Genomic DNA, 14225 nt, shown 5'->3' on the forward strand with positions numbered 1-14225 from the left:
TTTTTTAAATTAAGATTTAATTAAGGAAAATCTAAAATAAATTATATATATATATATATATATATATATATATATATATAAATGTTTTTTTATATGCATGAAAGATCATCCATTAAAAGTTTTGAAACCATAGGAACACATCGATCATAATTATTTAGAAAAATTAAAAACTGAATTCAATTTTTTTTAAAAACCACAGGGATTTTTAATTTTTTAAGAGTGTCCAAAAAAATAATAATAATAAACGAAACCTAGAACCTAAATCTTCCTACATTGAATATCACAATTCCAACCTTGCCAAATGGCACAATTCAATAGGACATGTTTACTTCATTTTATTTATTAATTGTAATAACTGTTATCAATAATATATTTATTAAAAAATTATAAAAATATACTAAAATTTATAGTTTTTATTTTTTTATAAATAAAGTTAAATTAGCACAAGTTGTTAATTTCTTATGGTTTTAAAACTTTAAATATGGAGGAAAATGAAAATCCGAAGAAAGTTGACCCTTTCTTGTATTTATCTTCGGGAGCGGCGACACGCCAGGGTCAGGTGCTTCCTTACCCTTCTTTTGTACATGAAGCCAGCAAAACAAGGGGCTTAAATCGTGTTCACTTCTCTGTCAACAAGATACGAACAGTGTTCTCGTTCCCCTGGCTGGCCCTCATCACCATTGCCACATAATAACACAGATCGATTGGCGTCCAAATATACATCCAATTCTTGTTGTTCTTTATAGAATTAAGTTAGAAGATGAAGTTTTGTAAGAAATACGAGGAGTACATGCAAACACAAGACCAGAAGAAACTGCCTGGTGTGGGTTTTAAAAATCTCAAGAAAATATTGAAGCGCTGTCGCAGGGAGACAACTCAGTTACAGAATTCCCCATTGCTTCTTAATGACTCTGCTCATCATAACTCTCATGCGCGTTGCCTGCACCCTTGCCCAGGTATTTTATTTATCCCACTTTGTTACTTTACATATGTTTCTGGTTCTTAATTCAGCGTCTTCTTTGGGTTTTTAGTTTCGTGTATCAATATCCTGATTTAGTCTTTAAGGTGTTTGATATATTGTCACAAAGGTGCTTCTATTACATTCTTCTTATTTAATTTTGTTAAATCTTAAACTAGAACCCACCTACCCATTTAAGAAGGAGAGGAAGAAGATGATTAATATATACCAGTACTATTTTCTTGGTTTCTATACTTGTCAACATCATTACTTTCATTTTGTTGATATTATTTCTTGTTCTTCTCTTCTTACGTATCTCTCTCTGTTTCTTTAAGCTAATATATGATTGGGTAGAGTTAAAATTCGTTATGTGTGAATGCTATAATTCTGTAATATATTGTTTGTACGAATTTGCATATATAGTTGTTGAATAAATACTTGTTTGTGATTTATGAATTGTAATAAATGTTGATGTAGTCTGCGATGGAAGCTTCTTTCCATCCCTTATGAAGGAGATGTCTGTGGTGGTTGAATGTTTTAATGAGCGTGCACAAAAGGTGCTTGATGTTCATCTGGCGACAGGCTTCCACAAGTACTTCATGTGGTGCAAAGGCAAGTTACATGGCCAAGGAAACGGAAACCATCATTCCTTAATACAAGAAGGCAAGGACCTTGTTGGCTATGCGCTTATCAATGCCATTGCTATGCGCAAAATCCTTAAGAAATATGATAAGGTTTTTGTTTGTGGATTATAATTATCAAAGAGCTTTTAGATTCTTCATAATAAAACATGAGCAGTTGAGCACTCATAACTTTTTTAGTACTGCAGATACATGACTCTAAACAAGGGCAAGCATTCAGGTCACAAGTCCAGAGCATGCACATGGAACTCCTTCAGTCTCCATGGCTTTGTGAGCTTATTGCCTTCCACATTAACTTAAGGGAATCAAAGAAAGCTTTAAGGAAATGTTCTGAAATATTATTAGAGGGATGTTCTCTTGTATTTAATGATGGAAAACCATCACTTTCGTGTGAGCTGTTTGATGCTGTGAAGCTTGAGATAGACTTGACTTGTTCCATATGCTTGGTCAGTCCTTGATCATGCCTTGTAAATTTTTGTTATAATAACGCATACCTTGATTAATTAAAAAATCATATAGTATCTGCTATTGATTAATCTGTCATTTGTATTTGTTGAATGATTAGGATACTGTATTTGATCCTGTGTATTTGAGTTGTGGACACATATTCTGCTTCATGTGTGCTTGCAAAGCTGGATCAGTAACAATTGTTGATGGATTGAAGGCAACTGAGCCTACTGCCAAATGTCCTCTGTGTCGACAAGTATACTCTCTCTCTCTCTCTCATCCATCTTTCTTTGAAATTTGCATGATAACCATTTGGTGAATTGTATCTTGGTGTTGTTTTTACAGGCAGGAGTTTACAATGGATCTCTCCATCTGGACGAGCTCAATATTTTACTTAGTCGAAGGTATGTTTTTTACTATGGAAAACATGCTATTACTTGATTTTAAATATGAAATGAAGCTTTATGAAACTTGTACAGATGCCCTGAATATTGGGAGGAAAGGCTTCAAAGTGAGAGAGCAGAAAGGATTCGACAGACAAAGGAGCATTGGGAATCTCAGTCACGTGCATTCTTGGGGATCTGAACTTGTAAGAAGTTTTGAATAAGTTGTAGCTTGCTTCTTGTAATATATTTCATGTTCTATGACAAATAATTTCGCTTAGATGAAGTGTAACATTAATATCATTTCACATACATTCATAAACCAGATGATCTGTTTGCATATTCCTGAACCAATGCCCCGAAAAGTGAGGGCTTTTCAATCAAAAGCCAAGGTTTGTCAAATTCTTTTGCATACCCTGTGAAAACAAACCAGCATAAGTTAGTTGACCTTCATAGTAAGAAAACTGATGAACATTTGATCACTGTTTCTTGAGAAAAATGAACAAAGAAAGTATACCTGCATCAATGACAAGAACCTGATCACAGTCCATGACAGTGGGTATCCTGTGAGCAATGCTAACAACAGTACAGTCTGAAAAGTCTTCTCTTATGACTTTCTGAATTAATGCATCTGTTTGTGAATCAACAGAAGCTGTTGCTTCGTCCATGAACAACAGCCTGCTGTGCTTCAGCAACACCCTTCCCAGACAGAGAAGTTGCCTCTGTCCCACACTCCAGTTATCCCCATTATCAACAACTATAAACAAAAAATCCAAATATAAAAGCTAAAAAGAAGATTACATCTTTTCTTCTATTTTTGAGTTTTGACCAAAAAAAAAAAGTCCCTAGATCCGTTTTAAGTACCTGCAGAATCAAGTTTCCCAGGTTTTTCAGCTACAACATCATTAAGTTGGCATCGTTTGAGACTCTAAAAAGCACGTTTTTATGTTAGATATATGGATCAAATTCAAAGGAGGTGAGGTGAGAGAGTAAGATTTAAGAAAGAAAGGAAATTACGTATTTACCCTCCATATCTCCTCATCGGAATGTTGACCGATAGGGTCAATATTGCTTCTGACTGTGCCTTTAAAAAGGATGGGTTCTTGAGGAATGATACCAAATTGTGACCTAAGATCATGAAGTCCGAGTGTGGAGATGTCAATACCATCAATGATGATACTTCCTCCAGATGGCTCCACAAGTCTAAACAGAACCTGGATCAAAGTTGATTTCCCACTACCTGTTCTCCCAACAACACCAATCTTCTGCCCCCCTTCAATCTTTAGAGTAATCCCCTTGAGCACAAGAGGCGTGTTTGGGCGATACCTAACCTGCTCACAAGCCAACATTCAAGTTGAAGTTGACAGATATGATTTGGAAATGTTGAATCTTGATAATGTAGTATCCTGGCTATACCTGCAAGTCTCTGAGCTCCAGACTGCCATGAGAAGGCCAATTTGGAGGAGGTGGGCCATCTTTCTTCACCCATTCTGCTTCTGATGGTATGTTGGTGAACTGTTTTATCCTTTCAACCGAAACCATTCGGTTTTCAACATAACAGCTTCCAAATAAAGCCCAAAACAGCAGACCGTTGAGCGACAACCCATACGAGAGTGACAGTCCAACGTCCTCTGTAATCATGAGTGTCAAATTCGATTAGCAACCTGGATATATATATATATATATATATATATATATATATATATATATATATATATATATATATATATATATATATATATATATATATATATATATATATATATATAATTTGATTGAGTTTTGAAGGGAAAAATTAAGTACCTGGTTTAATGATGTTGTTGGGTAAGATGATCATGAAAAGAGTGGAAAAGCAAAGAAACAAGCTTCCTAGAAACTCCATACGGAAGCCCAACCACCCAATGGATCCATTGTTGTGGAAATCCATTTTTAGATTTCCATCCACACGCTCAACATTTTCTTGAACAAACCTGTCTTGTTTCTTGAAACACCGGATCGTCATTGCCCCATATATGCTCTCCGAGAAGTGGTGAATCACAAGTGCTTTTGTAATCGAGTCGAGTCGGGTTATTTCACGAGATGTTGCAAGGTAATACCCCTGAACAAATTAGGATAAAAAAAGAATCAGTTTTTAATTATTAATCATTTTGTATCCTGATGACTTCACAAGCACATACCCGGTACCAGAAATTGAGCCAACCGAGTGGAACCAGTAGGAAGACTGTCGGCCAAGTGTATTGGCACGTGATGATGATGACACTAATCACAGACATGTGCAAAGCAAGGCTCAGATTCATCATGAATGGAAGCAGAATATCGATGTTGGTTTGATCAACTGATGCCTGAAAAACATCTAATAAAAAGCATACAATCAGGTTGTTACACAATACATTTTTTTGGCTAAAAAAATGGGGAAGTTTACCCGACTAAGCATTCTTGCTGAAGGAGTGGTGTCAAAAAATGACATTGGAGCATGAAGAATGCTGTGAAGAATCTGTTTAAACAACTTTTGTGCAGTCTTGAGTCCCAGGAATGTATATAAAACAGTTCTAGCAAATGACAGGACAAATGCAACGCATGCAATAACTGCATAGACTCCAATGAAACGAGAAGTGTTGAAAGAAGCAGCTTGATCCTCTGAAGTTTCATAAGCCAACCAGTAATCACTACCCATCTGTGTGGCTTGCCACAACACCGACAACAACAGAAACAGAACCACACCAGTCCAGCCACAACCCTCGGTGGCATACACTTTGTAGGCATGTAAACTCACCCTTCCTGTTTTATGTTCCTCATCTTCAATCAGTTTTGATGTTCCTACTATAGAACTCGATTGGGATCGTGCTGAAGCTTTCTGATTTTCTTTTTTATCTTCCACAGAGGACTTATTATGGCTAGGAGATTTTGTTAGGGTTTCTGATTCAGTAGTAGACTCCGTTTGTATTAGCTGCATTGAGGTCTCATGGGCTGATACTAAAGCTGAAAAATCCAGACCAGAATCAACCAGTTCATCATACTTTCCTGATTGTACAATCATCCCATCACGCATCACCAGGATAAGATCCACATTATGAAGGAAGTCGACTTGGTGAGTCACAAGTAAGATTGTCTTGTCTCTAAGGATACCCCTCATGCATTCCTGCATGCAATGAAATATATATATATATATATATATATATATATATATATATATATATATATATATATATATATATATATATATATGAAGAAGAAGAAGAAGAAGAATGTGATACAGTTTAATTATAGAATTCACATATATACCTTGAATATTTTTGAACATGTGTGGGCGTCAACAGCACTAAACACATCATCAAGAAGATAGATGTCAGAATCTTGATAAACAGCCCGTGCAAGCTGAATCCGTTGCTTTTGGCCACCACTGAGATTAATCCCACGTTCCCCGATTTCGGTTCGATCTCCAAATTCCATCATTTCCAAGTCTTTCTCCAAACAACATGTTCTTATTACCTTCTTGTACTTATGTCTGTCCATTGGTGAACCAAACAGAATGTTTTCTTGAATCGTTCCGTTTTGAATCCATGGCGTTTGTGCAACATACGCAGTGCTCCCGGACACTTTGACCTTCCCTGATATTTTGGGCATCTCACCAAGAACAGATGCAAGCAGAGATGATTTCCCAGATCCTACAGTCCCTACAATGGCTGCAAGTTCACCTTTCTTAATCTCAAAGTTGACGTTCTTAATCATATTCATTACCCCTTCTGAAGACTCATCATGCCAGCTAAACGACCCGTTTTGGATCTCAACAGCATTCATATTGTTGCCTTGGTGTCTCTCTACCCAATCTTCTTCCAACTCCTTACTCATCATATACTCATCCAATCTCCCTAACGAGATCATCGCCTGAGAAAGCGAGATCATCGACTGAGGAAAATTCCAAATCGGTTCTTGCAAGTTCTTGAACAGCGATGTGGCTGTGAAAACTGTCCCCGCGTCAAACTTTATCCCGAGCAAAATTGTGCTCCCGAATGTTACCGTCGAGATAAGTAACGGCGTGCTCCATAAAACAATCATGTTTGCACCGACCGAATACATGAACTTGCAAAGCCAACCGTATTCAGACTCACGAAACGTCTGAATCCTCTTGTTGAAATGTTCTTCCCAAGCTTGAAACTTAATCACCCTCATGTCACTAAGCATCTCGTTTGTGGCCTTCATCCTTGAGTCCCGGTTCATCATTATATTAAACTGGTACCGATTGTTTCTTTTCGTACCCCAAAACACGAAAAGTAGAATCACCAAAACCGCAATGAGAGTGATCACGGTTGACAACCCGAGGTACCCGTAAAGAATGACTAATGACACCAAAACATGACATGGCAAGAGCCAAACTGCATGTAACTGAAGCATAACATCAGAGAGCTGTTGAGCATCTACTACCATGTAGTTCACAATCTGGCCCACACCATGAGACTGCCGAGCCGAGCACGAGAGGCGTAAACCTTTCTTGTACAGAGAGGTTATAAGGGTTGACCGGATTGACATCCCGAGCTTCTGAGAGTGGAAATTGAAGTGGTGTGATGATAGAACTTCAACCAATTTTGCAACTAGAAGGATTAGGACCAGGTAAAATCCTTCGAATGGAGAGTTTCTTTCCCCCGAGGTGAAGTCCACGAATCTTTGGATGAGTAGTGGCCCCACATACACAACACCCAGCTTTATGATTGCTAGGAAGCCGATGAATGTGATGTCTTTCCAGAAACAACGAAGCAGTGTGGTTCGAACCGGATGTTTCGACTTCTCTTCGGGTCTGGGCCAGTTTTGTTCGAAAAGGGACAACATTCTATCGGCTCGGTGTTGTGGAGAAAGTGAAGGGATGTCTTTGATTGTTAACGGGGTTTTGTAACCTTTCTTCAATAACGGATTCAACCATAGCCAAAACGTTCTTGAAAAGATCGAAGCAGATGCCCATCCAGTCGCATTCGATGATTTTCTCAATTCAGGTTTGGATTCTGTTGTCACTGTAATCCCGGTTGAACCGGTTAATGATGGAATCAAGAAGAAAGCCGAAAATGGTAAACAGATTGATGCAATTACGTCTCCGGTTTTGGATAATGGAGTGTTGGAAACTAGACGGATGATACTTGAAGATGCGATTAGTGTAATGGCTATGAAGTTTAGCACCCAGAATACACGAAGAGAGACCGGATGAGTTTCTGCTCGAAATCTCTTCTGGTGGATGATTAAAACAGCGATTGTGACGAATGATATCGCTTGAATTAACCAACAACTTCCATTGATCACTCTCCATGGCGTCTTCTGGGCGTCCTGGGTGAAGCCGAGAATCGATGAAATGATGGCTAAAACAGCTACGATGCCTGAAACAAGTTGAGATAGTTTAAACCAAAGACTGGTTTTGACAGAAACTGTGTTTTTAGCAATTAGAGGTTCATTAATGCTGTTATCGTGGGAGGTGAATCTTGAATAGAGCTTTTGAAGTGCAAAAACAAAGAGGGTGAAGAGAAAAAGGGTATTAATGGAAGCTAAGAGTAGCCTTTGGGGACATGGAGAGAGCAAGATGAACTGTAGCCATGAAAGAATGGATGAGCTGTGTGAGGTGTCGTTTTCAGCTGGCATGGCAGAGGTTGAAGAACAAGAGAGAGATGTGATCCAAGATGAAGCAGAAGTCATCTGTACCGGCCACAAGGATATATATGTCAAATTCTGTATAGAGAATTAAACCATTAATGGAACATAACCAGACCGAGTATCCTAGTTATCCTGTGCGAATAACTTTATATGGACCAACAAGATTTAAGGAATTAACACTGGCAGTGCAGCTGTGCAGGGCTGTGTGGAGGCCTGTGGATCCGTTTTAATTATAGGCAGTGGATATATATATATATATATATATATATATATATATATATATATATATATATATATATATATATATATATATATATATATTTCCCGGAAAATGAATTTTAACTTGTGATCTCTCATCATGCGTACACAGAACTGACAAATCAGTTTGGGTGTGTGAACAGAAAGAGTACGGGGTTAATTTGACGAAGTTGTCGATCAAGTAAAGTTGACAAATATGTAAGCAATGGTTACTAGTTAAATACCAACTCACGGTAAATTAATAAGTTACATAAAACTGAAACTTAACAGAAAAAGATATTGATGTTAATTAGCAGTTTTTGTTTTTGGGGGTAAACGGTCGATTTGATAAATTTAGGGAAGAAAGAAATAATGTTGTTAATTAAATGACAAATAATTTTTTGAATCAAAGGTTGTTGAATCGTTATATGTGTAAGTAAGTTTATGGTTTGTGAAGGTTGATTAATTTGTATTTTAGTGTCGTGAAAAAAGACATGTAATTGGTTTGTCGACGCAGGCAGGTGCAAGTTGTACACACGTTGATAAAGCAGTTGCAGCCGGGTAATTACTAATTAGTATGCAATTTAAGCTCATCGACGACGTAATCAGTCTCATCTTATGTTATGTTTTCACAATGTATACATTAAGTGGAACTTAATTTAAGTTCAAGCCGAGTGATTACATTATATATGCATGTAATACTGATTTGCTGATTAGGGTAATTTTTTTTGATGTAGTAATTGGTTGCTATTTAGTATTTAGTAAACTTAATTTGGCCTGTTATGAATGCATATACAACCATATTATATTAATTATGGTATAGGTCATGAATAGTGCATGCGTGGACCTAACACTTTGGAAACTACGTGGTTCTCAAATTCCCGCAAGTTACTTTCCTTTCTATTATAGTATCATGGGTCCATTCACCAGAGTTAATGTCCGAAAATTTGTCCCCACTACAAAATGTTTTGTTCCTAGCTATTCCTAGATATATCAATTCAAGTACGTGGGATGGTTGACAATTTGGACCACCCTCCGATCCATCTTGTCGATATTTCTTGGAACTCAGACTATAAACTGAAATCTGATTTGTGATATTTTCGAAATCTAATTATTAGTTTATATTAAATATATAGAGTTTCTAACCGATATTTTTGAATCCGTGTTAATGCTATTATATTCGGTTTTGAAATGTGTTTGAACGAATTGATCAGTTGTGGTTTATTTTGCTTTTCACTCTTTCATGTTTAGTGTCCGAGCGACGTACCTTCTTTTTAATTATGTTTGAAGAGGCTCTGGATCAAAAGTAATACATCATGATTTATTTATCAAAATTATTTTACAAACCAAACCAAACCATTTAAAACAATTAAGAATCACAAAGCATATATCTATAAGACTAATGGGTGTGGACAAGGGGTGTTATCACACCCAAAAATTATCACCTCACATGTTATGTCAATATGGTGTTATAACACTAAATAAAAGAAATTGACAACTAGTTATAACTTATAACACTCTATGTCATCATCTTTTTTTCGATTTAATTTTTATTTTTTAAACAAAAATAATCAAAACATGTTAATTAAATATAACTTTTTTTTAATTAAACATAATATTAAAAAACATTACAAAAACATAACATTTAAATAAAATATATTTTGCCCCTAATTTATTCATTTTCATTTCCATCGTACATAAAATCAGCCAATTTTTCTCGAAGTTGTCTGTGTTTTCGTGCGTCTTGAATATCTACGACCCTATGTAAATATTTCGCTGTCCCGGGTTGAAATTGCATGTGTTTGGGCCCCGAAACCAAATATTCCGCAATGTTTTGTCCTTTATCTTCAACCACCATGTTATGTATTATGATACATGCATACATAATATTTTGTATAACGTCTAACTGATATGGTCGTGCCGCATGTTCAACTATATGTCATTTCGACTTCAGAACTCCAAAAACATGTTCCACATCCTTACGTGCTCCTTCTTGTTTTCTCTTGATTTTTTTTTTCTTGATGTTACTGGGTGTCGAAACGCCTTCACGAATGTGGAATATTCTGGATATATTCCATCTGTAAGGTAGTACCCAAACTTATATTCATTTTCATTCACTGTGAAAGGAGCATCTGGTAACTGATCAAGAACGTTCACGTCGTTATTCGAACCCGCAACCTCAAAAAAAACATGTCAAATCCATAAATCTTGGGATGCAACAACCGCTAGGTGTTCCATGCTGACCACTTGTGTATTGGCTTTTCCACGCCACGGGACAATTTCTCCAGTTCTAGTGTGTGCAAGCAATGCTTCCTAGCATACCCAGAAAACCATGTCTTTCTTCATGCGCCGCATATAGTTGTTGTATATCATTCAACAAAGGTTTGCGCAAATAAACGTCACCGAAGGTTTCGATAACCCCCTCGCCAATCTATACAAACTTTCTCTTGCAGTTCTCTCATACAGTCTCATATAATCGTCAATCGAATCAGGCGACTCTCCCATTGCCATAAGCTTAATTGCGGTGCAACCCTATGAATCCTCGCTTACCTTTAGCATCACATCTCATTTGGAAAAATTCATACCTAAACGTATATTTAATATGTAAAAGCTATATTTGAAAGAAAAAAATGTATTTAAATAATGTAAAAGCTATATCTGAAAGAAACAATACCTGCTTTCCAACGCGTTGGCTATCCGAACAAAAACATTTTTCCGCAAACGAAATCTTCATTGACATCGCGTGGTTGGTAGACACAATTATCCGCAAAATAATCGTAAACTAAACGTTTGTGCCCTTCTTAGCGATCTTTGTTTAACGTTGTGCGTCTAGTTAATAAAGGAGCTGAACTTGGTTGTAGCAGCACGTTCATGCAATACTTGAACATCATAGTGACAAACATATCATCGTCATCACTACCATCAAACGGATTTTTTTTTGAATGTTTTGAAAGTATATGAAATAAAGAGAGAAAAATGGTGATTAAATTTATATGAAATAGAGAGAAAAATAGTGATTTTATAGGTAAAGTTTATTATTATTATTTTAAGAATGTTACTGTTTTTCAACGGTAAAATGAGGAAATTGAAAAAATCGAAACGCATTATTGTTCGTTACAGTCACAACGAAGGACCACATAACGGCTGGGTGGGAGGGAGGGGGGTGTTCCGTCCTTGGTAACGCTGTGGAGGCAGTGCCACGTAGGCAATAACGCCCCTCCACGGGCCGTACCAAGTAGTCTAAATGTATTAACATGTAAAAATGCAAATCCTAGACATTCATAACATCACGTTTCACATTTTGATATGTAATTTGCTTTCGTATCAAACTATATATCCTTCCTTGTTTTGGTCTAAATGTGATCAGAAGATATAAATCCATGCATGATCTATTATTATAGTTAAAAGTTACCAAAATCTACAGAAAATCACCAAATAACTAATAGAATAAACACCTATTAATTTATATTCTACAAACTTATAAATTATAGTAATAATATACATTCGTATTCTTACTTGAATGAAAAAACATGCATGTATGATCTATATATTTAATTTAGATCCCCAAGAATGCACGTGACTGTGACTCCCAATGCTCCTTGGTCTGACGAATCCTTTCTGCTCTCTCACTTTGAAGCCTTTCCTCCCAATATTCAGGACACCTGTCAAAATTTTATAAAATCCCAACTCAATTAATTCTACAAAGTACAAACAAGTAAAACCAAATATAAATAAAGTGTTACCTTCGACTTAGTAAAATGTTAAGCTCGTCCAAATGTAGAGATCCCTTGTAAACTCCTGCCTGTATATATTCACCAAAACCAAATGCTTATAATTTAGAAAACTCTAATTAAACAAAGATAAAAGAGAGAATTCAAAGGTATTATATATACATACTTGTCGACAAAGAGGACATTTTGCAGTGGGCTCTGTTGCCTTCAATCCATCAACAATTGTTACTGATCCAGATTTGCAAGCACACATGAAGCAGAATATGTGTCCACAACTCAAATATACAGGATCAAATACAGTATCCTGTTCATTCAACAAATATAAATAATTAACAATTTGGATTTTTCAGTCAAGGTACACATTAATTATAATAACAAAAGGTTTAATTTACAAAGGCTGACCAAGCATATGGAGCAAGTCAAGTCTATCTCAAGCTTCACAGTATCCGAGAGCTTACAAGAAAGCGATGGTTTTCCATCATTAAATACAAGAGAACATCCCTCCAATAATATTTCAGAACCTTTCCTCCTCATATCTGCCTTTGTAATTTCCCTTAAGTTAATGTGGAAGGCAATAAGCTCACAAAGCCATGGAGACTGAAGGAGTTCCATGTGCATGCTCTGGACTTGTGACCTGAATGCTTGCCCTTGTTTAGAGTCATGTATCTGCAGTACTAAAAAAGTTATGAGTGCTCAACTGCTCATGTTTTATTATGAAGAATCTAAAAGCTCTTTGATAATTATAATCCACAAACAAAAACCTTATCATATTTCTTAAGGATTTTGCGCATAGCAATGGCATTGATAAGCGCATAGCCAACAAGGTCCTTGCCTTCTTGTATTAAGGAATGATGGTTTCCGTTTCCTTGGCCATGTAACTTGCCTTTGCACCACATGAAGTACTTGTGGAAGCCTGTCGCCAGATGAACATCAAGCACCTTTTGTGCACGCTCATTAAAACATCCAACCACCACAGACATCTCCTTCATAAGGGATGGAAAGAAGCTTCCATCGCAGACTACATCAACATTTATTACAATTCATAAATCACAAACAAGTGTTCATTCAACAACTATATATGCAAATTCGTATAAACAATAGTTTAAAAGACAGAGAGATATGCAGGGCGAGTAATATCAATAAAAAAAAAACTAATATTGCTGATATGTAGCCTCAAAAAGATAAAGATATTATCTAAGAGATAAAATAATTACATGAAACGAGCTTGAAAATGAGGTTATCATGATATCTTTGTGATTCTATTGAATTTCTTTTACAGGTTTTGGTTACGTGTTTCTTCGGCAAATAAGTTTATCATCTGGTGTTATGGTTCTAGTTTAAGATTTCACAAAAATAAACACCTTCTTTGTGGCAATATATCAACCACCTTAAAGACAAAGTCATGATATTGATGTACGAAGGAAGATACTAATAAATTAAGGAGCAGAAACATATCTGTAAATTAACATATTGATGTCGGAACCTAAAAACCCACCAAGAGTATACTAAATCAATCCGTAATTTATCAAAGTGAAGATAGATTATAAATACCAGGGCAAGGATGGAGGCAATACGCATGAGTGTTATCTGCAGAGTCGTTAAGAAGCAATGACGATTGTGACTGCAATGAAATCTGTGAATGAGTCATCTCTCTACGACACCGCTTCAAGATTTTCTTGAGATTTTTAAAACCCACACCAGGTAATTTCTTCTCAGCTTGTGTTTGCATGTACTCCTCATATTTCTTAAAGAACTTCATCCTCTACCTTAATTAATACTATCAAGAATCAAGAGACAAACAATAACAATTCGATGTTTTTTTTGAACGTGTCAATCGATCTGTGTTATTTTGTTACGTGATGAAGGTAGATGAAATTGTATCCATCAAGTAATGCTATGTATTTTTGTTAATAGATCTAGAAAGTGAAAACAGATTTTAGATTTATGCCCACGGTTTTGCTGGCTTTATGTACAAAAGGTCAAAAGCACCTGGCTCTGGCGGGTCGGGTCGCTGGTCCTGAAGAAAAATATGAGAAACGATCAAAATGTCTTTTATATCAATATTTATTAATATATGATTAAATAAAATATGTAGTATTTATTATTATAGATATGCCATTCTATCTAACTATAAATCTGTATGTGAACCTACAAGGCTACAAATACCGATTTTAAAATCGATGGCATGTCTTTTAAG

General features: G+C 36.1%; 3 protein-coding genes across 4 annotated transcripts; 1 reads left to right on the forward strand and 2 right to left on the reverse strand.

The window, feature by feature from the left end:
- Nucleotides 1–515: 515 nt before the first annotated feature.
- On the forward strand, nucleotides 516–2769 carry LOC145074285 (putative E3 ubiquitin-protein ligase BAH1-like 1). Its single transcript, XM_079020692.1, has 6 exons — nucleotides 516–956; nucleotides 1436–1692; nucleotides 1788–2045; nucleotides 2165–2302; nucleotides 2392–2450; nucleotides 2526–2769. The coding sequence occupies exons 1-6, from the start codon at nucleotides 761–763 to the stop codon at nucleotides 2629–2631; spliced, it is 1014 nt and encodes a 337-aa protein (XP_078876818.1). The 5' UTR covers nucleotides 516–760; the 3' UTR covers nucleotides 2632–2769.
- On the reverse strand, nucleotides 2644–8270 carry LOC145074284 (ABC transporter C family member 14-like). The gene is made up of 9 exons (XM_079020691.1): nucleotides 5712–8270; nucleotides 4852–5568; nucleotides 4607–4771; nucleotides 4233–4527; nucleotides 3846–4060; nucleotides 3455–3760; nucleotides 3294–3357; nucleotides 2947–3186; nucleotides 2644–2845 (listed from the first exon to the last, which is right to left on the reverse strand). The coding sequence occupies exons 1-9, from the start codon at nucleotides 8100–8102 to the stop codon at nucleotides 2745–2747; spliced, it is 4494 nt and encodes a 1497-aa protein (XP_078876817.1). The 5' UTR covers nucleotides 8103–8270; the 3' UTR covers nucleotides 2644–2744.
- Nucleotides 8271–11695: 3425 nt separating this feature from the next.
- LOC145077056 (putative E3 ubiquitin-protein ligase BAH1-like 1) lies at nucleotides 11696–13962 on the reverse strand. Of its 2 annotated transcripts, none has more exons than XM_079022833.1 (6): nucleotides 13580–13962; nucleotides 12790–13046; nucleotides 12431–12694; nucleotides 12195–12332; nucleotides 12041–12099; nucleotides 11696–11959 (listed from the first exon to the last, which is right to left on the reverse strand). In XM_079022833.1, exons 1-6 carry the CDS (start codon nucleotides 13785–13787, stop codon nucleotides 11854–11856), a joined length of 1032 nt encoding a protein of 343 aa, XP_078878959.1. In that variant the 5' UTR covers nucleotides 13788–13962; the 3' UTR covers nucleotides 11696–11853. The 2 variants fall into 2 exon arrangements, 1 of the variants encoding a protein (XP_078878959.1); XR_013692927.1 differs by having other exon boundaries at nucleotides 11878–11959; nucleotides 12041–12095; nucleotides 12191–12332.
- Between the last annotated feature and the right edge of the window lie 263 nt (nucleotides 13963–14225).

The sequence above is a fragment of the Lactuca serriola genome, chromosome 9 (assembly GCF_051521515.1).
Source record: "Lactuca serriola cultivar US96UC23 chromosome 9, Lser_US96UC23_V15, whole genome shotgun sequence".
Lineage (NCBI taxonomy): Eukaryota > Viridiplantae > Streptophyta > Magnoliopsida > Asterales > Asteraceae > Lactuca > Lactuca serriola.

Bases quoted from the DNA above. Each gene is read 5' to 3' on its own strand.
- LOC145074285 (XM_079020692.1), top strand. From the start codon at position 761: ATGAAGTTTTGTAAGAAATACGAGGAGTACATGCAAACACAAGACCAG. The intron at 957-1,435 runs GTATTTTATTTA...ATGTTGATGTAG, and splicing joins TTGCCTGCACCCTTGCCCAG to TCTGCGATGGAAGCTTCTTT. The intron at 1,693-1,787 runs GTTTTTGTTTGT...TTAGTACTGCAG, and splicing joins TCCTTAAGAAATATGATAAG to ATACATGACTCTAAACAAGG.
- LOC145074284 (XM_079020691.1), bottom strand. From the start codon at position 8,102: ATGACTTCTGCTTCATCTTGGATCACATCTCTCTCTTGTTCTTCAACC. The intron at 4,772-4,851 runs GTAAACTTCCCC...GATGTTTTTCAG, and splicing joins CAGCAAGAATGCTTAGTCGG to GCATCAGTTGATCAAACCAA. The intron at 4,061-4,232 runs GTACTTAATTTT...TCATGATTACAG, and splicing joins CAACAACATCATTAAACCAG to AGGACGTTGGACTGTCACTC.
- LOC145077056 (XM_079022833.1), bottom strand. From the start codon at position 13,787: ATGAAGTTCTTTAAGAAATATGAGGAGTACATGCAAACACAAGCTGAG. The intron at 12,333-12,430 runs GTCAGCCTTTGT...TTGAATGAACAG, and splicing joins TGACTTGCTCCATATGCTTG to GATACTGTATTTGATCCTGT. The intron at 12,100-12,194 runs GTATGTATATAT...GAATATATACAG, and splicing joins AATGTCCTCTTTGTCGACAA to GCAGGAGTTTACAAGGGATC.